Source organism: Ascaphus truei, chromosome 14 (assembly GCF_040206685.1).
Source record: "Ascaphus truei isolate aAscTru1 chromosome 14, aAscTru1.hap1, whole genome shotgun sequence".
NCBI lineage: Eukaryota > Metazoa > Chordata > Amphibia > Anura > Ascaphidae > Ascaphus > Ascaphus truei.
Genome location: NC_134496.1, coordinates 35,259,194 through 35,283,260, shown reverse-complemented (window position 1 = coordinate 35,283,260; position 24,067 = coordinate 35,259,194). Strand labels below are relative to the sequence as shown.

Sequence of the window (24,067 nt, the reverse complement as noted above, 5' to 3'; positions counted from 1 at the left end):
GGCCTATGCCCACATTCATTCCTATACAGCCTGCTGACCCCCCGGTGGACGTGACAAGGCGCTCCGCCGAGTCCCCGGGCGCGCTATGGCTCAACCGCGCGAGTCCCGGAACCAAGGGACTGGAGCCGGTCAAGTCGGCTGGGTCACTGGCGATTGAGGCGGCTGAATCAACCCCCGCGTTCGGGGAAAAGAGACTGTCACCCCGCCCGGAGACCCCTAAGTCCGGGCGAGGGGATTACTCAGACGAGGACCTCCGTGAGCTGGCGGTAGTAAAAACGGAGCTGAAAAGGCATACCGGGAGAACGACACCCCGTGGGGTGAGTGGCAGGACGTCCCCCGCAGATCGGCGATCCGACCGACGGAGTCCCGCCATCCCAGGACCTGGCGGAGACGGGAGAGAGACTCCTACACCCCTGCGGACGGGTAAGCCAAGCAGCCCTATTACTTACTTGGTTGCAGCAGACGGCGAAGCGCTGGAAGGGCCGCGCCAGGCCCAACGCGCACGTGGAGAGACGGCATCACTTCCGGTGGCGACGGCGGAGCAACCGGATGTCGTCATAGAGGAAGAGATCCCGCATGGGGGTCCCACGCGAGATGGCGACGCTTCCGGTTCCGGGGAGGACGTCACTTCCGGTGGCGACGGCGGAACCCAGGAAGAAAAAGCAGCGACGCTTCGGCGATCGGGGGAAGGTCCCCGATCACTTACAAGGCCCAGAGATTGGAGAGACGATCTCAGGACTGAGGAGGGTGAGACATCATCCTTGGACCAGTCTACGGACAGCCAGGAGCGGGTCGTAACCCCGTGGGGTCCCGTTCCGTGCCCCTATGCCCAAACCCCCGCCATAGTTAATACCCCTACCCCCATCACACGGTCACCGGGTTCACCGCCTAGCCTGGAGTACGTGGACAATTCACCGGGGGGAGAGGGAAGACGGACTGGGGAAAGACAGCGCAGTGGCGCTACGGAGGGCGATTCACGGGGAGGGGGAGAATTGAGGGTAGCAGATACAGCACCCCAACCGGCAGTAAAGGCTCCGGGGTCCTCGAGGTGGTTCAACTCGCGACCCACAAGGTCGTCAGGGGTATTTTCATTTGATGACGACAGGGAACCAGGACCTAACCCATTTAAGGAGACCCGGTGGTGGGCCCCGTTATTTGAAGGGTACTCCGCGTGGATGGACCGTACTCGGTTCCTCATCCGGCGGGAGGACGTGGTAGATTTCTGGTGGAGAGAGGGAGAGTTTACAACCGAGCAGAGGGACAGGGAATTACAGGAGAGGTGGTTCCAGCTGGAGCGTAGAGACATAGCGCCCATGGGTCCTGACACACTGTCAGATCCAGTCGATCCTGATGAGCCCCTATCATGGGTGTTACCTGGGAGGGCAGGTAATGCTGATCTGACCAGGGTCAGTAGGGCGGAGAGGGCTATAATAGTCAAATATAAAAAATCCCATGGGTTGGAGTATCCCTATGTTCCGGAGCCCCTGATGGATGAAATTGAGGACAATAGGGAAAAGTGGCTCCAAGAGACTATAGAGCTGTATTTAGTCAATAGGGGGAGCGCCATTGTAGGTAAGAAGGCGGAAGAAAGGATAGACACCCTGATGTGAGTGTGGAGCATAGGGAGAAATGTTCACAAACATAGGGTGACCTATGTGCCCGAGAGAGGGTCACCTAGGCATTACTATGTCACGGTCCTGGATATGGGTAACAGGGAGGTGAGGAAACCCGACCCAGATCACTATTTTTAGGGGGTACTGACGCATCATGCGGGTCTGTGGCTGCTGGTCGGGGCGGGCTTGGCGGATGACTGTATTCATGTGTACTGCATTATGAGGAAATTTGTGTGATGTTAATTATGTTTTCCGTTACAGTGCTTCCTGGAAAGAGGTATACAAATTTAGGTCCCAGCGAGGACGATGGGATTCACCAGGGGGAGAATGTAGCGGTCATGTAAAATGCCTACAGTCATCTCTCCTGTTGGCAGTAAGGCCTGGTAAGTGTGGGCATGCCAGCAGTAATTATGGAGGTTTCCCCTCACACCCTGGTGGGGTGCCCTGTGTATGGCTGGGACTGGTCACATGCTCTGACTCCATGGTTAGTGATGTCAGAGGTGTGTCAGCCTCAGAAGCTTACACAAGGCACAGCACTGTGTTTAAAAGTTAGTTCTGCTGAGAGGAGGAAGGAGTTCCAGCTCTTGTCAGAGCTGAGAAAGGAGTTCAAGTTCTATCAGAGTGTCAGTTATGTTATAGTAACTCCATGGGAGGCTGTGTCCAGGGACCTGGCACAGGATAGTGATTCCTGCGGGAATAGTGAATCCCTGATCAAGGTGATATACCTAGCTAAAGGGAGCACGGGCGAGATGATCGGCTGAGTATACCCATTGCGGAGGGCAGCTATGCCCGCCGTGACAGTAAAGATGGAGCTGATCAGAGAAACCCCTGTGTGTGAGAGTCCCATGATTTCACAGGAGGTTGCACCACCGAGGAGTTCCTTGTCAGGATCATCCCCATGCGGACGCAGGGACCCTGGCGAGGTGGAGGCGCTGCACTGGAACTAGGTGAGACTCAGCACACTACCTCAGCTGCCTGTCTGACGGGTCCTCCCCACACACCATCATGCGGGAGACTCAGGAGTCCTGTAGCCAACAGGTGCACCATGAGGCATATTCACACTGTAATGGGGTCCGGTTAGACCACAGGGGCCAATGTGAGATTGGGTGGGTCAGGCCGGACCAGAAACACCGTTACACAGGTATTTGTTTAAATACTGACACTGTACCACTACTTTTTCAAGCTACTTCAACCAGTGACATCCATGCATTGACCCCATAGCTTTGGAATGTTAAGAAGTGTCCTTGGAGTCAGTAATACTCTATACTTTGTTCTCCAGCTGAAGTTCACCAAGTGCCTGAATTGTTTGGTTGACATAACCCAGCAACCAGCTTGTCCTGTAAAGAGTCACTAACTCAGTACAAAGACGCAGACGTAACATAGAGATTTGTTTCCTACATTGTAATATTTCATTGAAAAATCTGCCTTCTAACCTCATTTTGTGCCGTCTTATGATGTTTCTAAAGAATTACTCAGACTATTGGAGCCTCGCTTTAATTCCTCTTGCTATTTGGAGTATTGTGGCTAATATCCTATTATACTTTCCGAATGGGGAAACCTCATACGCCTCAAACAACCAGCTCACCAACTACGTGTGGTACTTTGAAGGGATTTGTTTTGGAGGTGTTCTGGTGAGTATATTATGGTAAGAAATGTTCTCCCCAAATGTGTAACCCTTTCACTGCCAGAGGGGCCTTCATTACGGTTGCCAGGTGGCTTCTCCAAAAATACTGGACTCAATGGTGAAAGGTGTGTCATGTCACTACTGTATGTCTAGGGAGGAAATACTGGACACATACATGTCCTGTATTACAGTACCTCTCATTTTTTACTGGACAGAGTATCCAAATACAGGACAGTCCAGTTCAATACCGGACACCTGGCAACCCTAGCCTTCACTGCAATGGTTTGCACCCCTCCCCCCACTAAATGGTTAAACATGTTCGCAATATGACAAAAGGGAATGTTTATATCAGTTGAACTGGGGTGTCACTGGGGTTCTCCTCCTCTGGGGGAAAATTCATTTCATAGGGTGACCAGATTTTTAAAAGTAGAAACCGCGACACATGAAAAAATTATTTATAAAAACAAATGACATCACTTAATAATAAATATTATAATGGTATTTGTCTAATAGCGTCCCCGTGTGTGCTGTATTATTGATTTATTTCAGTTTCCGAGCATAACACAAACTCTCGAGTGCAGCAAAGTGAAGGGTTGGCTTCTATTAATAACCCTAATTAAATTATCCTTCCCCCACATACATGGTTCAGAAAACAGGGTTCTCACAAACTCGGGAGCCTAGCCACACTCCCAGAATAACTATTACATATAGATACCGGTACTTAGAGTTTACCAATATATTTCAAATGTTTACTCTTTGATATGATCAATCGAATAACAACATGCAGTTCATTTTTATGGTTTTAAGAGTTTGAAGTGAGACAAAACAAGGCAAAGTAAATAAAAACAGGGACATTTAAATGATTTGGGAGAAATTGTCGGGAATCCGGGATGCATGATCACCCTATCATTTCAGTTTAGTACAAAAAAAAAACTAAGAAAAAGATATTTGGGGAAAGAGAAGCTGAGAACTGAAAATAGGATGTGTTACTGTATTAACCTTCTGTTTTTTTGTAACTACAATGTCTTGAACTAACCACAGTTTGGGATTAAAGAAGCACTCCTGGGGACACACTACTTTTTGACATGTTTTGATTCTGTTTAAATGTCCTGCGTCAGATGGGCCAATAGGAAGCCACAAGGGATGATGTCACAGCTTCCTATTGGCCCGCAGAACGCGTGAGCTTTGAAGCAGCCATTTTGATTGCCCTGTCTGGGCTGCTACCAGCACCCCAAATGGAGGTAAGTATCTTGGGAAGCGGGGGTTTCCTGGAGCTTAAATTAACGTGGTTCAACTCCGGAGACACCTCTTCAAACCTATTTTTAAAAAAATAATAATAATTGTTTCCACAGGAAAGCCCCTTCACCAGTTACATGGTTATTGTCATTGTTTATTCCTATAATTGATGGCGACGGCGTATGTAGTACCGAACACAACAGAATATATAGGCAATGTTACAGTGTCAATCCTCAAGAAACTTTACTTCTTTTTAAACCAAGTTATCGGAACACGAGCTTGAATTGTTTTTAGCCTCCCATTGTTTAAAAAAATACCTGTTATGGGAGAATATGCAGTAGCTGATTTCCTAGCTGCTGAAATGTAATAGATTAAAGGTAGCAGATTCCTGCATAGTTCATCAGGACAGATTTCCGTGAGAGAGTCATATATTGGTGACCGTATAGAAGGCGGTTCTAAAACTGTAATTGGCAAAACTTTATTTAAAGCAGCAGCCCAAGCTGCCATTTCCTCTTCCCTTTAATATGTGCAGCAATACAATCCACACAATGATAAGTAATTCGCTGTTGCTGATCAATCAGCTCTTGTGATCGATCAGCGAAGATTCAGCTCAGGGGTTCGCTAAATGGCTGTCAGTGCAGCAGAAGAGGACCCAAGATGCAAAGTTCTGTGGGGAAGATCATGTGACCAGGCAGCCACTGGATACAATAGGTGCATTGCTAGAAAGAAGTCAGGGATGAAAAATGGGCGTGCCAGAGCCTGTTTCAGAAAAAGAAGGGGATGTGACTTTGTAAATGGTTGCTATAGAAACAAAAAATGCTTGTTACATTATAATACATAAAAAATGACATTCAGAGTTGTTTTTTTATTTATTTTTTAAATTTTAAATGCTACAAGTATTTTCTCATAGTACAGAACTGATTTATTAAAAAACAACAACAAAACACGTAGGATATTGCTTGGCCTGCAGCTTTAAAAGAGGAAACGGCTTTGGTGTTAATTAGAAGCCTTTGTCGGTATTCTTAACCTGATTTTTTGCAGAGCTGTACAAACCGTGATTGTCCCAGGTTAATCAGGATTATATTGGAGCATTTACCAATTTTCATACAGCATAATATACAACAGGAGTGGGCAAAATAACGGCCCACGGACACCTCCGGTATACCAAATAATTCTAATCGACCCGTGACAGGTCGGTACCACTTTCTCCAAACCCCCTCCCAGGGCCCTACCCGTGGTGTGGGGTCTTGCCCGGCGGCAGCGGAGGGAGGCCACACAGGAGGTCCTAACAGAAGTTAGGCCCCACTGCAACTCAGAAAGGAGTGAGAGAGAAGAGGGGAGGATTAAAAGAGAAGAATGGGAAGGGAGAAAGAGAATGAATGGGAGGTAAAAGAAAGGAGAGAGGGAAGAATTATAGAGAAAGAAGGGGGGGGAGTGAGAGAAAGGAAGGGCAGAGGGAAGGGGGGAGGAGAGAGAGAAAGAGAGAGAGAGAGAGAGAGAGAAAGAGAGAGAGAGAGAGAGAGAGAGAGAGAGAGAGAGAGAGAGAGAGAGAGAGAGAGAGAAGGGGGAGAGAAGGGGGAGAGAAGGGGGAGAGTGACAGAGAAGTGGAGACAGAGATAGTCATGGTGAGAGTGAAAGAAAGAAGAGCGGGGGAGAGAGTGAGGGGGTAAGAGAGTGATGGACTTAAGAGAGAGAAAGGGGGTATGTGGGGCAGATGCAGATGAGGAAAAGAGTATGTTGGGGAGAAACTGGTGAGGACCTACTAAGTGTGTGGCCACAAAGCTTATCAAAGTTCGTGAATTGGCCCACTAGCCAAAATAATTGCCCACCACATGATAGACAGGTAGTCCTCGCTATCCAACGTTTCGCTTTACAACAAATGCCATATCCAACGCTTTACAATGCAACCCTATGGGCCTTTTATTGACGCCTGAATGCGTTATCCAACACTCACCGCCACTGATTAACATGGGACTCACTTTACAACGGTTTCACTATCCAACGCTACTTCCAGAACGGATTCCGTTGGATAACCGAGGACTGCCTGTACAACACAATATATGGCCTACTCATTCATTATGGCTTTCCTATATACAGTATTTCACATTTAAATAACACCTTTAGGAATCTGATACCGAAAGGTATTCTTGCAACTCCGTCTGGTGGTGAAGATCTGGTAATACACATCTATCTGGTACCCTCCTAAAATAATTTTCTAACTAGTTTTTTGAGCAGTGTTTCTGGCGCCTCCAGCAGAGAATGTTAAATTCTCCTTTTTACAGCAGTAAACCACATTTACATTTTTTTAATGTATTTTGTATGAGATGGGTTTCATAGAGCACCACTATTCCCGTCTTCCCTCCTAGAGACCCTCAGCTCCTGTGCTATTTGCCCTTTAATTTGCATGACACATGGTTGTTTGGCTCACAGGCAATGTCCTGCAATAGCAATCAATTACAAGAACCTCACTATAATCCTTGCTATTGATAGGCTGGGACCAGTGGCAGATTTTCCATTAGGCCCGATAAGCCTGGGCATAGCACAGCAACCATACAGAGGCACCGCTCTTTTCCCCACTGATTGCCGGGGGAGAGCGTGGGGCCTCTATAAAGGTCTTTTCGCGCCGCCCTCCTCCTTTTGCAGGATCGCCATCACATGGCGACACGTTGCCATGACAACGAGACAACACATGATGTCGCAATTTCATGGAAACGCGTCGGCATGTGATGTAGCGGGGTCACGTGACGCTGCAGGAGGAGAGCGGCCTGCAGGAGGAGGCGGCCCGGGGTACGTGCCTATGGGCATCAACATTTTCAATCCGGCACTGCCGGGGATCAACCATCCCCATCATGCTGGGGCCTATCAATTAAAGAGTTACGGAATAAGGTAACAGCCAGGCCAAAATCTGTTGGTGAGTAGTTGTTTTAAGAACCAAGCATTTCATAGAATAGGTTAGATTCTAAATGCCAATATTAATACATCAGACCTAATTAGAACTTAAAGCTGCAGTTCAAGCTGTCGTTTCCCTCCCCCCCCCCCCCCCATTCGATATGTGCATCAATACAATCTATACACTGACAAGTGATTAGCTAAGTTCCTGATCGATTCAATCTCCTGTAATCGATCGCTGAAATTCACCTGGGGGTTCACTAAAGGCATTCTGCTGCACTGACAGCCAAAGTTCTGTGAAGAAGATCATGTGACCAGGCAGGCACTAGATTCAATTGGTTCACTGCTAGAGAGGGCTGGGCTCAAAAAGATGAAGCTGTTTCAGAAGGGGAAGGGGATGTGACTTTGTATATGGTTGCTATAGGAACAAAAATGCCTGTTACATTAAAATAGATTAAAAATGTCTAAAATTGTTTTGTTTTTTTACATTCTTTAATGCTACAAGTATTTTCTCATTGTACAGAACTGATTTATTAAAAAATAAAAAAGCACATGTAGGATATTGCTTGAACTGCAGCTTTAAGGTATCATATTCTTATTTGTAAGTGCAATGCATTTCAGGCTGGGCCAGACTTTGACCTTCTGAGGCCCTAAACTATGTCACGTTTAAGAGGCCCCAAAACTTAGAAACAGATTATTCTGACTGAAGGGACCATTGAAAATATATCCACGACACTGAAATGAATGAAAGCATTATACCAGCATTGTTATCTACAAAGATAACGGTGTAAAGCTAAAATAAGCAGTGCTTGCACATCACATTCATTTTAATATTAAAGCATTTTCTTTCGGGATATTTGGAGAGCAAAGTCATTGATGTCTTCAAATGAGAAGCTACGAAGTTTGTCACTTTCCATGTACATGATGCTTAGGGTCATATTTGAACGAAAATGTCCATATTTGTAGAGAATCTTCTTTTTTTCCCCCCATAATCTTCTTTATTTCACATCCGATTTTAAATCTAGAAATGCATTCATTTTGTTTCTATTTTGGAGGCCCCTCATATTGTGGGGCCCTGCGCTGTAGCTTCGTTAGCTTATGTGTAAGTCCGGCACTGATTTCAGGCCATCCTAGTGCAAAATTGACCAACAATATACTCATATCTGATAACTATGATATATATTTCTGTACAGATGCTTATAATAGCCACTATCCTCCTATGCGTGGATTCCTATAGCTGCTGCACATCCTGTTGCTTGGGGACAAGGCGATTTGATGCGGGATACTCAGTAAGTACACCCTGATACTTCCATTCTGCTTTGTTTTGTGTGACCACAAATCTTTTTTTGCTCTTAGAAAATATTTGTAATATAATGTTCAATTAGTATAGCTCTACCCAATAGGCCACTTATATTAATCCCTTCGTGGCTAAAGCTGTGCAGTGCCTGTCCCTCTGTCAATCAAAGGGTAAATGGCCCGCCAAGGGGCAAATAACTTCCATACACTGTGTAATGGGAGAGGAGGGCAAATTATTACAATTATACTGATTATTAATAATGATTTCATTATATTCCAGTGAGATGGAATATGACATATTAGAAATTAATAACACAAACATTTTAAAATGTAAAACAGTCACTTTAACATTAATGTTTGTAAGTGTTTGTATATAACTATGTTTGTTTCACTTTTCTCCTGGTCCTCTGATTCAGAACATAGAAGCTACTCATCTTTATCCATTTGTCGAATCGTAGCTTATTAATTACTTTGCAGACAAAGGAAACGTAGAAATGGACCTCTAGCTTTCAGGAATGACTAATAGGTTTATCAGTTATCACCAAAAAACATATAAAATGTACAAAACCCTCAAAGCATTGGTTTTGGTGTCTCTCGCTCTCTCTCTCTCTCCTCTTTGAATTCTATGGTTTTACATATCACGACACGTGACATATTACACCGTGTCATGATTTATTTAACAAAAATAAAGCCAAAATTGAGAAGCTATGTGTGAAAAACTAAGTACACCCTTACTGCTTCCATAGGAATTAAGATGCTAAGTAGCAGACAGGTGCTGCTAATCAAATGCCCTTGATTTATTGATCATCAGCAAGTGTGACCACCTCTATAAAAGCCGAAGTTTTAGCAGTTTGCTGGTCTGGAGCATTCAGGTGTGTGTTAACACAATGCCAAGGAGGAAAGACATCAGCAATTATCTTAGAGAAGCAATGGTTGCTGCCCATCAATCTGGGAAGGGTTATAAGGCCATTTCCAAACAATTTAAAGTCCATAATTCTACAGTGAGAAAGATTATTCAAAAGTGGAAAACATTCAAGACAGTTGCCAATCTTCCCAGGAGTGGACGTCCCAGCAAATTCACCCCAAGGTCAGAGAAATTGCAAAAAACTCAAGTTACATCTCAGACTCTACAGGCCTCAGTTAGCATGTTAAATGTTAAAGTTCATGACAGTGCAATTAGAAAAAGACTGAACAAGTATGGTTTGTTTGGAAGGGTTGCCAAGAGAAAGCCTCTTCTCTCTAAAAAGAACATGGCAGAACTGCTTAGGTTTGCAAAGTTGCATCTAAACAAACCACAAGACTTCCGGAACAATGTCCTTTGGACAGACGAGACCAAAGTGGAGATGTTTGGCCATAATGCACAGCGTCACGTTTGGCGAAAACCAAACACAGCATATCAGCACAAACACCTCATACCAACTGTCAAGCACGGTGGTCGAGGGGTGATGATTTGGGCTTGTTTTGCAGCCACAAGACCTGGGAAACTTGCAATCATTGAGTCAACCATGAACTCCTCTGTATACCAAAGTATTCTAGAGTCAAATGTGAGGCCACCTGTCAGACAGCTAAAGCTTGGCCGAAATTGGGTCATGCAACAGGACAATGATCCCAAGCACACCAGCAAATCTACAACAGAATGGCTGAAAAAGAAAAGAATCAAGGTGTTGCAATGGCCCAGTCAAAGTCCAAACCTCAACCCGATTGAAATGCTGTGGCTAGACCTTAAGAGAGCTGTGCATAAACAAATGCCCACAAACCTCAATGAACTGAAAGAACATTGCAAAGAAGAGTGGGCCAAAATTCCTCAACAACTATGTGAGAGACTGATAAAGTCATACAGAAAACGATTACTTCAAGTTATTGCTGCTAAAGGTGGTTCTACAAGCTATTGAATCATAAGGTGTACTTAGTTTTTCACACATAGCTTCTCCATTTTGGCTTTTTTTTTGTTAAATCATGACAAGGTGTAATATGTGATGAGTTGTTGTTCATCTGAGGTTGTATTTACCTAATTTTAAGACCTGCTAATGAACAGATAATTGTTATTATGTCCTGATATGTAAAACCATAGAATTCAAAGAGGGTGTTCTTTCGTTTTCACACAACTGTATCATCTATATATAAGCTGGGGGCCCTGTAACAAACAAATGAGATATAAACTGTGTACAGAAGACCCCTGTTTTCCGTTTCTTTCAGAGGCTGGGATCCGCTGTGTTCGCATTTCTTGGGGTGGCTTTCTCTGGATATTCTCTTATCATCTCCTCACTGGGATTAGCACAAGGTCCCTTCTGCAAAACAATGGGCAGCTGGGACTACCCCTTTAAGAATACAGCAGGAGGGTACTATGGATTTTTGTTGCCATACATTTTGGGAAACCTGTCCTCTATTTAAAGCAGCAATACTACATACCACCCCCGCCACCCCCCATCCCTGCACCCCGCACCTCCCTACCCCCCACCCCCCCATTTTTTTTAATTTTCTTATTTGTATGTGTAAAGCTCCTGGGAATATATAATTCTACATTATTATTTAAGGTTGCCAATCGTTTGGTGCTCCTATAATTGTGTAAACTTCCTGATTTGGTGACTAACATAATGGCTGTGTTGCAAAGATCTTGCACTGCTGGGGAGGTGTGCTAAAACCTGCCATAGAAATCAAAGGAGGCTTTAAAACTAATTAAAAATGGCATTAAGAATTGAATAATAATAATAAAAATAAGTATTATCTAATACTACAGAACTGATTTATTAAAAAAAAAATATATATATATCTATATATATAAAATTGAATTTTGTGTGATTGTTGCTAGATGTGGTGAATCTGATTGGTCCGTGGGTCTGTCACTCAGCCTCTGGCCAATCAGATTGGTCCGTATCCCTGCCCCGCCCCGCACGCCTCTCATTGGCTTGCGTGGCTCTATGACGTCACCCAACTGCCACTCTCTTCTCCTCCTCACCCGCAGCTCACCTTCCCCCTCGGCCTCACCCAACTGCCACACACACGCACAACCACCCGGCCACTGTCCTCTTCACCCAGCGGCCCGGACCGCCGGCTCCCCCCCCCCCCCCATCACCCCCCACCCATCACCCTCCAGCTCACCTCCCCACCGGCTCCCCCAATCACCCCCCCTCACCCGCAGCTCACCTCCCTGCCGGCTCCCCCCTCCCAACCCGCATCTCACCTCCCCTGATTGTGTGTCTCTGGCTGGCTGATTGCGTGTCTCTGATTGGCTGCCTCTGATTGTGTCTGTTTACCTGCCTTTGATTACCTGTCTCTGATTGGCTGCCTCCCCCCTGGAACCGCACACACTGACTGACAGCCACCGCCGGACTACATCCCCCAGCTTCCCCTGCGATGGGTGACGCGCCGGTCCCATGACCCATCCCGCCTGGCTGCTCCTCCCGTGGTAAAGATGGCGGATGAGGACGGGGAAGGGATTCACTCCAGTCAGCCGAAAGGGGGCGGTGGGGGCCAGGGGTTCGGCCCAGCAGGCCCGGGGGCAGGGCCCGCGGGTAGTCCGTATCGTTAAGTCCGGGTACGGGTTTAACGAGCGGGGCCAGGGGAGCGTGGGCTGCCAGCTGCGGAACATTAATGGGGAGCTGTACGCACCGCTGCAGCATGTGACTGCCGTGCTGCCCGGTGGAGCTGCCGACCGGGCTGGGATCCGCAAGGGAGACCGCATCATGGAGATGTAACTACCACTGTATCCCGAGATCCATGCTATCCCCAGCACCCCCACATCTGCACCAACAGCACCCCCACATCAGCACCCTGGTATCCCCAGTTCCCCGCAATCCCCAGCACCCCCACATCAGCACCCTGGTATCCCCAGTTCCCCGCAATCCCCAGCACCCCCACATCAGCACACCGGTAGTCCCTGCCCCTCGGTATCCACTGCCCCCCAGCACACCGGCATCCCCAGCCCCCATAAGCATCATCAGCACCATCAGCACCCCCACATCAGCACCTTCAGCGCCCACACATCAGCACCTTCGCCACCCCTGTCCCACCCATCGGCACACCCACATCAGCACCCCCACATCCGCCCCATCAGCACCCCCACATCAAGGGGGGGCGGGAGACCGGAGTTGCGCAGGGAGGGGGGGGGAGTCCGGAGCTGCTCAGGGGGGGGGGAGCAGAGAGAGAGGGGGAGCGGAGAAAGACTGGGGGAATGGAGAAAGAGACAGGGGGAGTGGAGAGAAGAGGGAGCGGGAAATTTTAATCCCAGGCAACGCCGGGTCTCTCAGCTAGTATATATATATACCCTATTTCCTCAATTCTAAGACGCACCTTTTTTCTGATTTTCACATGTCTTAAATCGCAATGCGTCTTAGAATCGATGTAGTATAAACAAATTGTTTTATTATAAAGTGTCTACAGTACTAACCCCATTTTTTCACCTACCATGTTTCAGGAGAGGTCCCATGTCAGCGGAGGATGAAGTGGGCGGCGGGAATGTGCCCGGTTTGTGGCAGGAGTACGGCAGGTCAGGTCCCAAATCTGCAGGTAAATGAACATAAGAAGATGGCGGGCGGGCGTGCGGTGGGGGCGGCAGGAGATCATAATAGCAGGAGAGCTGAGCAGGAGCAGAGCGGCATAGGGGAATGGCTTGGGAGGTGCACACTGTAACCGGAAGTCAGGCACTGGTCAACATTCGGTGTTACAGTTTGCACCTCCCCAGCCTTTCCCCTGTGCCGCTCTGCTCAGCTCTCCTGCTATTATGATCTCCTTCCGCCACCACACCACACGCCCACCCACTGTCTTCTTATTTTCATTCACCTGCAGACTTGGGACCTGTCCCGCCGCGCTCTCGCCCGTTGTGCATCTTCAACCATCTGCAGACGTGGGACCTCTCCTGCTGCCGCTGCCCGCTTCATCCTCTGCTGACATGGGACCTCTCCTGAAACATGTTAAGTGAAAAAGTAATTTTCTTTGATTGTAAGGGCCAAATCGATGGTGCGTCTTACAATCGAGGAAATACGGTATATATATATGAAAAAACAGTCAAAGGCATCAATAAGGAACTAACAATGATGTATTTGACATAATTAAGGTGTAACATAAGCCAACCCTATTAAAGGCTACGAGGGAGCCTTACAAGGGAATGAGGGCTATACATAAAGTCACAAGTCTGGAGTGAGAGGGAGGTGGGGGAAATACACAGGGAACAGCAACCGTGGGGGGGAAAGAAAAGGGGTAAACAAGGAAGGGAGAAAAATGGATAACGTATAACATACGCTCAGGTAAAGGTCATATGATATAGGGGGGGCGACGACCATTTCGGGGACAAAAACTCCCCTTCTTCAGGCTCGTTCCCACAAACTGAAATGGTCTGTGGTAGTTCCCTTTACAATATCCCTTCACCTAAACACCCCTCAAACAATCAACGTAATGACAGAAGTAAAATAATGCAAAAATGAATAAATGCTTACATGGTCAGGGAAACGTACACATCCCTAATCTCTCAGCTATCCATACTGATGAGCAGCACATATGGAGGATTTGTATCGTTTACCTTTTCCTCCCAGACTCTATTCAGTTCAGACTTTTCTCAAGAGTATCTGTGTATAATTGTGCTATTATTGGAGATTATCCTTCCAGCTATGAGGACATGAGTGTCAGTTTATCTTTAGCTTTAGCTGTGCAGTGGTGCATGTTCCTGAGATTAATATGAGTATTCATTCATTTATGCTGGTTTGGGGGATTTTCTCTGGATAGTCTTTATAGTTGTGTGCTTTATTAAGAGCAAATTAGCCCTGGTAGCTGAGATAATACCAGTGTCAGTTCACTTTAATATGCACTTAGAGATTAGGGATGTGTACGTTTCCCTGACCCACTGTAAGCATTTATTCATTTTTGCATTATTTGACGTCTGTCATTACGTTGATTGTTTGAGGGGTGTTTAGGTGAAGGGATATTATAAAGGGAAGTACCACAGACCATTTCAGTTTGTGGGAACGGGCCTGAAGAAGGGGAATTTTTGTCCCCAAAACGGTCGTTGCCCCCCTATATCATATCACCTTTACCGCAGCGTATGTTATACGTTATCCATTTTTCTCCCTTCCTTGTTTACCCCTTTTCTTTCCCCCCCCACGGTTGTTGTTCCTGCGTATTTCCCCCACTTCCCTCTCACTCCAGACTTGTAACTTTATGTATAGCCCTCATTCCCTTGTAAGGCTCCCTCGTAGCCTTTAATAGGGTTGGCTTATGTTACACCTTAATTATTTCAAATACATCATTATGCTAGAACATAAAACAGTCAATAACTCATATTGTGGAGCTTTAATAAATAGGTTGTGTTTCTTTGCTTACTATGAACTGACTTTCTGCTTCATGTGGATGTTTCCTCGGATGATTAGGTACCTTGTTGCATATTCCTCCTGGGCTCAGTGTTCAGAGCCGGCCAATGTCGTGAAATGGAATATAATTTTATTCTCCATCCAAATTGTGCTCAGCGCACTCCAAGTGATCATCTGCTTATCTAAAGCAATATTCGATCTTAAAACAATCTTATGTGGAACACACTCCATAGTTCAGGTAAATCAGTTTCTTGTTTCCACTTTCCCCATCATACTGTATAAGACAGCAGAAAGAAAGGAAAATATGGTACTAGGTCCTAAAATATTGTCAATGGGCCAAAACATAACAATATCCTACATTTTACAAATACAAATGTTGGATCTTTTAGAACAAATATATAGCCAGTCCTATTTGGAAGACCAGGACCTATTACACTTATACGGGTATATAGACCATGTTTTGTAATGTCTCGTACAACTTCCAATACAGCCCACTTCATGTTAGCAGTCATTAAGAGCATCGTACTGTCAACACGTTATTGCATATTTATGCTTCTGGGCCTTTTCTATATAGGTTTTTATACCTTTTAGCAGACCAACATTAGAGTTCTTCTTAGATAACATTATTGGGTACATAGCTTTCAAAACGTCGTAGGTTTCTTCTTAAAGTGTACTGAGTTTACGGAGAAGAAACTGTTGTTGTTTGCAAACTCACAAACAGGGGTTCGTAGATAATGAGTAGTTTATTGCCTGAACAGCATAGAGTATTATCATAAACAAAAGTCAATGAGACTCTCTGCCAAGAGAAGGCCCAAGCAGACTTTTTATACATTTTTAGATTCCTTTGTTTAAAATAGGTTACTAGGCAGAATATAATAAATACTCCCTTATTCTAAGTGAATCATTTTACAGATGATTAAATCCTGGTCAAAACTGGATTAAAACAGCTTTCAATAGGAATCAGGTAATTCTTGATACCAGGAATGTGGGCGTACACTACAGGCACAGTCGTAAATCTACTATGAGCGAATCTCATTCACACCACACACACACATTCCTACACACAAAATGCACACTAAAGACATAACAGAACAGAACAGACAAAATGGAAACAGAACATCGCCATCAATTCTTCTCCAGAGACCCCCCCTGTCCATTTCTGTAATATATCATCCATTTCAACAGTATATTAATTTCAGCAATATTATTTCATCAAAACCTATGAGTAGAGATGGGTGGGCTGGTCAGGAACCCCTTCCTGGATATTCTAGACCAAATCCAATCTCCACACCAAAATCCATCTGCAGATTTAGTACAAAAATAATCTGAGCGGCCAGTGGATACAATCCGGTCGGATTTTTAAGACTCTGATCTTCTAATTCCTATCGCAACTTGACTAACACAGCTATTTCTACTTTATTCATATTTAATCCTTAATCCGAATGATGAATTACAAATCCGCGGTTTGATTTTTAAGAATCTGCACCTGGATTGAATCTGAGGGGGATATGTAGGCGTAGCGGGAGTTCCAATTGAGGGATATCTCCAGTTGTATATATATCCCCTCAAACTTCCCTACAAATAAATTAGGGAGAGATGCCTGTGCTGAAAAAGGAGCACAACTGAGGTACCCTGGGAGATATGCTAACGGCTATGCAAAGTATATTTAAATGAGTCCCACCCCACACTTCCTAAAAGGATTTCCATAACAATTATATTGAATTGATAAGCATAAAGAACCTAGTGACTGAAACCGTGTACTGGTGGTGTCAGACCAACAGGACTATAACCCACAACTACTGCTTTTCATACCGCAGCTCTGGCACTGAGAACTAAACCAACCGATGGCTAGTACCACTGTCACATCATACTTTTGAGCTCTACTTCTCATTGAGTGCTCATACCTGTGCAAAGCACTTTACCCTCTTTTGGGATAGAGAACCATGTCTATATCAGTATTCTGCCATGCGACACCTTCTCGGGTTGGAAGACACCTTACAGTCCATTTATTTGAATAGGATGTAATGTATTCCAACACCGAAGGTGCCTTATGGCAGAACACTGCTTAGTAAATATGGCCCACTGTCTTTATCCTTTATAAGATTATAAATACAAACTCAAGTCACCTGATCACTTTGTTATATTACTTTCTCTCTGCATCACTTTTATTTGCTGTGCTTCACCTTCTTTTTACTTGTGTGTGTGTGTCAGAAAACCTGTGTTTTATTTAATCTCACCTGGCCTCAGTAATTCATAGCCCTCAGTATATATTACTTTGTGCTTCAAGTACTTTCAAGGTTACAATCAGCAAAATCGATATGCTAATAGACAGTTACAGTGGTGCACTGCTACCCAGCAGCTGGTTTAGCTCACACTGCTAGAGCTGCTGCCTAGAAAAGCAGTTGTTGTGTTAGTCTTGTTAGTCCTGTTGGGTCTGACACCAGTACACCATTCCAGTCTTTAGGTGCCTTAGGCTTATCAACTCAATTCAGTTGTTATAGAAATCCTTTTAGGAAGTGTGGGATGGGAATCATTTAAATATACTTTGCAAAGCCGTTAGCATATCTCAGGTGTGCTCCTTTTTCAGCACAGGTATCTCTCTCTAGTTTATTTGGAGGGAGGTTTTAGGGGATTGTCACAGGTGAACAGAACTCTTTCACACGATCAAGCACCAGACAGGACACAGAGATCCAATAAACTTACATTTATTTTAACCGGAGCCAGCAGATACAACACAATATCACCAACAAAGCCATACTCGCTCCAAACAGGAGATATATGGGGAATCCTGCGGGGGATTGAGAACTCCAGCCAGCACTGAATGCAAGTCGCAGCAGAGCAAGTTTAAATCTCTCACTCGGAATAGCAGGCAGCCTCGGTTTCGGGTGTCCCTGGAACAACCTCAGAGTACACCCATTTCTCCATCTCCATGCCAGTCTCAGCAAGGTATGTGGAGCTGAGATCGGCTGCTCCTTTTCTAGATTCCCCACCTTCATTGGAAATCATGGAGAATAGGGCGGCGACAAATCACAGCTCAGGTACTGTGTGTTAGGCAAATCACAGCGCGAGGGCTCACCTGTGTTGGCCAATCATAACTGGGGTGTGACAGGGAGCCTGAGGAAAGGAGGGTGGGCATTCCAAACCAGCCAATGTGTGCAGCACCTACCTGCCCCCATGTTCTCAATGCTGACCTGATATCTCTTGATGAGACAATGTCTCCCAGATAAGAGGCCGGCCCATCCCCACTCTCCTTTGTCCTCAACTAGCTAAATCCAGATCTCTGGGTTTATAGTCTGGGTAAGCATATTACCATCCTAGCATGCCCAGGGATCAAAGAAACACACAGTTACACAAACACATTTCACAGAAAATAAAGGTTTACATATACATTTCCATAATATATTTGGCCAGATGAGCTACAATAGGATGTATATACAGTGCAACCCTGTAAATTCATCCAGACAATGGCTTGGCTTCACCTTTATTATAAGAGCCTCATTGCCCATATCGTCAGAGGGATATATACTGTATACAACTGAAGATACTAAATTGGAAGTCGTCCTCCTCTGAAGAAAAGAATTGTCCATCTTTACCTACTGTATGTAGTTACGTAAGCTCTGAACACTATCATTTGTTATAATGCTGATCTACTAAAAGGTTTAACAATGTACATTGAATCTACTTTCCTCTACGATCAACATGGCCTCTAGAACTTTGAACTACCCCTGGGCTGTTGAAACAGCAGTGGCTGATTTATGGCTTTATCTGCTGAAGTACAGATGAAGTTACTGTAGCATGTTAATATCACTGGGAATGTATATTATGTTTGCACATATTTTGTTTAGTGAGCGCATCAAAAACTCCCGAACACCAGTGCATGACATAGATATAGTGTATCTTATATCCCTATACAGTAGTTAATGCTTCTCACAGAATGAGGTCCTTACATGCAGACCTCCCTAATATAGGTCCACCTGGGTTTTATGCACAGCTTCATAAACTTAAAGGGACCTAGCACATTCCAAATACACCCAAGTAAAAGCTGGCTGCTAATATGTTGTTATTAATTATTGTACCTTTTTTATTTTTCTGTTGCAGCCAGAAGCCATCTGATGTGATGAGAATTGTAAAACATTTATGTATTTGGTCTCAGCAGTTTTCACTTCTTGGTTGAGCTCAATCCCACAAAAAGCTGTGACGAGATATTGGACATTAGAAGTGACCGCAATATGTGTTCAGGAGAAGGTCATACCCAGAATCCTCTGGGGCGGGTTTATAAACACTATGGGAAGTATCATCCTGCTAAACCACATGTTCTAATTTATATATAAGTTTAATAGGAACTGCACTCCTGCAAAGGAAGCAACCTGCATTTCCCATACAATTTGCATGAGGTATATACTATATTTAATTAAACGTACAATTTTAGTTTGTATTCTTCATGATATGTAATGTATTAAAAAGTTCTGATGAAAAGCTAGGCAAGAATATTATAATCTATATACTTACAATTAACCCCAAATATAATTTTTATTATCGGATTTGCACTAGAGTAAACCCACCTGTTTGTGCACTCACTTTAAAAGTGCAATCCATTTTATAGAAGCATATTTGCCCATTTTTCACCGGCATTCGAATTCGCTACAAATGTGGCGTTTATTCGTAGTCACGGATATTCGCGATTTGGGTTTAAAAAGTTACATCCTCCTACAGTACCTTCGTTCGAGTGTATGCAATACCACCGGCTGCCACCGCTCAGTCGATTGCGAATGTTGGGACATTCGATTCGCTCAGATGTTGCAGACTCTGAAATATGGAAGACGGAGACAAGGCCGGAGACGGACAGATAGGGAAACCTATTTTACTTGAGTCCCAAGTGAGGATATGCAAAGTATATTTAAATGACGACTATTAGAATATATCCCAGGTATGTCAGGTGTACACAGGTGTCTCACCATGTTTGGTTGAAGGTGGTTTTCAGGGGACTCTGGTAAATCAAATGTCATGTTAAATTAAAGTGAATTGACTTCCAGGTCGAATCGAATGTGCGAATGATGGTTGCCGGCAGGGGAATTGCATACATTTGCTCAAATGTTTTTACATCTTCACATTTTAATATTTGTCTCCAAATCAAATTTTGCCTAAAACTCTGCAAATAATTTGCAGAGTGAATTCTGACACACTTGCTCCTCTCTAAAAAGTTTCTCGACGTCTAGGAACATTTTATCCTCAATTTTTGACAACTCATAATAAAATCTACGGAAAAAGACACAATCAATACAAAATAAAAAAATGAAACAAAAAGAATGTGTGTGATTGCGTGGAATTTGCTTGACATAACATGGATGCCGGATTGCACGTTGGTCTGACGTGTGTAGCACCTTTACCCCCACCCTATGTGAGATTGGGTCGCTACCTGTATGTTTTCTGGTGCTGTGCATACCTGTGAGGCAACAGGAATGTGGGGAATCAGGACAGACTTTCAGGGTGCTTCTTTTCTCTGTTGGCAGCGCCTCCAGTCAGCGAGGATCCTTTGTCTGGAAGATGGTACTGTACATGCTGACACCTCTCTTATTCCAAGGCAGTGAATTACACAAGCTTAGATGGTTCAACGGATGTTTATTACATGGTCCCAGAACTCACAGCAGTCCACATTTCCTGAAAGATTACCTTACGGCTTGCGGCCCATCTAGGTTCCCTTCTGGTGCTCTTCCTGTATCCCCTAGTGGGATACAGGGTAGATGTTATCACTACACAGTGGGGGGAAAGAGACACATTGACTTCTGGGAGAGTGCCAGTATATATCCTCGGGGTTGGACTTGTAACCCTGCCCCATAACAGGGCAGGTCTGATACGGACATGCATCACAATAACTGCATGTGACCCAGCCAGTATCCTCTCCCAGGATGACACTTGCAGGTTGTTGCTAGGCCCACCCCTGGAAATCTGTCGGCTGCCCTGCGCTGACGTCAGAGGTCTATAGGTGTCAGACCTCCTGCAAGCCTACAGGTAGAGCACCATACACACGTGTGAAGGAAGCACCCCAGTTCACCTTTATACGTGGTAATACGCCTGCTCCCAAACACTGCTCCCTAAGTGAGGTTGGATGGGGGGAAACCATGTTACATCTATATTAAAAAGCTTAGGTATGTTACCGTACAAAGGTTCGGCTGTACAAGATGTCTGCAACTCTTTATGATGTTACCAGTATGATGTCACATGCCAGATATATAGCCTACCAGGTACAACACCTAGTGGCTGACTTGCTTAGAGAAATTGTGGATGGTGGGTAGGAGGTGGCAGAGGAGACGGGTGTCCCAGAACAGCAAGGAAGAAGGTGGGTAGTTGTCATAGGGAGGGAGGCCAAAATTAGGATTCAGACAGGTTTGTGGGGGATGTAGGGGTCACATTTGTGAGAACAGATACCTGTAGAAGCCTAGCATGTTTTAGCTAAACTATTGAAAAAATATATTTTGAATTTTCCCTACTTTGGACACCCCCCTGGGCAACGCCGGCAAGTCCGCTGGAGAAGGAGGAGAGGCGAAAAGAATTGGGCACATCATAAGGTATTAAAGGAAAGTGAGGGATGGGGAGAGAGAGGGAAGAGAGAGCGAGAGCAGGGGAGTGAGTGGGGGGCAGTGGGGGGTGAAAGGAGAGAGGAAAGGTAGAAGGAGGGAGAGGGGAGAGAGACTCATGTGAAGCCAGGCCTTATGACTCCAGAGAAAAAATGGAAAAGAACCTGACGCGTTTCGTGCATCTTCTGCACTTTGTCAAAGAATAATGTACCTCCTTTGATGCGGACATTTAAAGGAGACCATCAACCGGAAGTCCCGCCCATCCATTGCTCATTGGATCCTCTGGTATGATATAAGGACCAATAGAGGAGCATGGCAATTTGAATGGCAGTTCTGGCAGCGTCAGACCTCCTATCATATCCGATCAAAAAAAAAATAGAGTAAAACAATACACAAACACAGGAAAGGCTGTTCAATTAGACAGGTCATAATTAACCCCTTCATGTCCATGAATACACATCAGAGCAAAAATCAACACATCCACATTCTCAAATATGTATATCATATACTGAAGAGGAAATACACAGAAACAAAATAACTTTAATGAAAACAAGACCTGTTATAAAAAAAACTGACTAAAAATAACTTTAAAAGAAAAAAGAAAATTGTCTTAATGAATAACTCACTATCTAAGGAACAATAATTAGCTACACACTTCAATTCAACTATTCCTGTTCTACTTTTTAGCAGTATGTTTCATCTACTAAATCGTAACTAAAGTTAGAACTTCTTATAAAAAGATGTAACCCTGCGGTTAAATACAATGAACAGATAACAACAAATCAATAAATAGTTGGATAGTATGTCTATGAAACAAAATGCTGTCGTGCGCTCAGGTATCAATAAGTGCCGCTGAGAGTGGAGTATGAAGGGCAAGATGCGGACCACTATAGCAATCGGGGATGGGAGGGAAACTCCCTTACCTCTATGTGTTCCTCGATCTGGGTCCTGCTTACTTCTAATCCTCGTTTCTCCCACTTGCGTCCGTAGAGACAGTATGAGCAGAGTAGGAGAGAGTCCGGCGCTACTGCGAGCGGCACAAATCCAGGCGAACTTCCGGTTTGCAATAGAAAAAACTTTATTCCGACGAAGCACACATGGCACCCAGGTTACACCTCAGCCTCCCCCTCAATGCGTTTCGCGCTATGGAACAGCGCTTCGTCTTGGAGTGGGGAGGAGAGGTCCAAACCCTAACTTTTAAATGAAAAAGCCTGCGAAAACGGGCTCATTAGCACAACGTCAATACACATGTGCCTATGTGACTAGATATATTGAATTAATTATTCAAATTTCTCCTAGAACTCACTGAAATTAATATTAATTCTTCCTAGGTAAAATATTTCAAGGATGTTTATGAATCTAATAATTGTCTAAATCATCTATGGCGCAATGTGTGACTAGGATAAGAAAAACCATAATAACAACATCCAAAAGCCCTGAAGAAATGCTGACAACATGCCATACAATGAATACGTCTCTGTTCCTGAACATAGTTAAGCCCTCATAAATTGGCTATCATAAATAACTAAATCTTGTTATTTTAAATTATATCAAGAATTAAGGAACTGAATCACATTTGTAGGGTCACAAGGAGCCAGAAGGGAAGAGGGGGGGAGGAGGGGACGGGAGGGGGGGGGGGGCGGAAGGGTGGGGGGAATGGGGGGGGGAGGGAGGTGAAAAGAAAATAGGAAAGGGGGGGGGCAAAAGCAATGAACAATCAAAAAATCTTAAAACATAAATAGAAGAAAAACCGCAGAATATAATCAATCGAAACTGCAAGTTATAAAAAATGCAGGTTGTACAATATGCAGATTACAAAAAGCTTTGCAAGTCCCATTCAATATTTAGTCCATTGGGTTGCAGTGTGTTTAATTTAAAGATTCATTGCGCTTCTCGCTGATGCAAGATTTTAACCCTATCCCCTCCACGAGGGGGTACGGGAATATGTTCATGCGCTATACATTGTAAGGATCCAACTGAACCCAATGGACAAGTACTGAAATGTTTTGCCACTGGATTCAGCATGTCTGTGTTTCTTATCAGCCTCAATAGTTTAGGAAAAAATGATGACATATAGTGGTAAAGTGTTCCCTAAAGTAGCCGCCTTACAGAATACAACGCGAGGGCCGGTGCTAACCATCTTGCGAATCATGGGGTCCAAAGATAAAGTGCCCCAATGTTTCTGGATGATGGATTTTATTGCCCCTGTCTGCTCACTGTATCCCGTAATAAAGTAGGGCGCATCGGCACTCTCAGCAGAGCCAGTCTGCCTGGAATGACTCTTTTCCACAGTGATCAGAGAATCTCTATCTGTATCCAAAGGCCTTATCCAGGTCCTCTCGGGCATAACTCCTGGATATAAACCTTTCCCTCATTTCCCCCGCCCTGTGAACAAAATCCTCCAGGGAAGAACAGTTCCTGCGTAAACGCAGGAACTGTCCCCGTGGAATGCCCTTGATCAGAAATGACAGCTTGTCGCATGTAACAATGAATTTCTGGCATTATCTTTCCTAAATATATCGGACTGTACTTTTT

General features: G+C 44.6%; 1 protein-coding gene and 1 long non-coding RNA gene across 6 annotated transcripts; one reads left to right on the top strand and one right to left on the bottom strand.

Annotated features, from left to right (window-relative positions):
* Positions 1-2,968: 2,968 nt before the first annotated feature.
* Positions 2,969-20,269, top strand: TM4SF18 (transmembrane 4 L six family member 18). 4 transcript variants are annotated; one of them, XM_075570421.1, is made up of 5 exons: positions 2,969-3,244; positions 8,556-8,651; positions 10,855-10,997; positions 15,018-15,195; positions 19,056-20,269. In XM_075570421.1, exons 1-5 carry the CDS (start codon positions 3,065-3,067, stop codon positions 19,068-19,070), a joined length of 612 nt encoding a protein of 203 aa, XP_075426536.1. In that variant the 5' UTR covers positions 2,969-3,064; the 3' UTR covers positions 19,071-20,269. The 4 variants fall into 4 exon arrangements, with proteins under 4 accessions (XP_075426536.1, XP_075426537.1, XP_075426534.1 ...); XM_075570422.1 differs by lacking the exon at positions 15,018-15,195; XM_075570419.1 differs by lacking the exon at positions 19,056-20,269 and having other exon boundaries at positions 15,018-15,878.
* Positions 14,862-22,574, bottom strand: LOC142465941 (uncharacterized). Of its 2 annotated transcripts, none has more exons than XR_012788014.1 (3): positions 22,456-22,574; positions 19,034-19,763; positions 14,862-15,231 (listed from the first exon to the last, which is right to left on the bottom strand). It is a non-coding gene; the product is annotated as an uncharacterized LOC142465941 (long non-coding RNA). The 2 variants fall into 2 exon arrangements; XR_012788013.1 differs by lacking the exon at positions 22,456-22,574 and having other exon boundaries at positions 19,034-19,149; positions 19,674-21,857.
* Between the last annotated feature and the right edge of the window lie 1,493 nt (positions 22,575-24,067).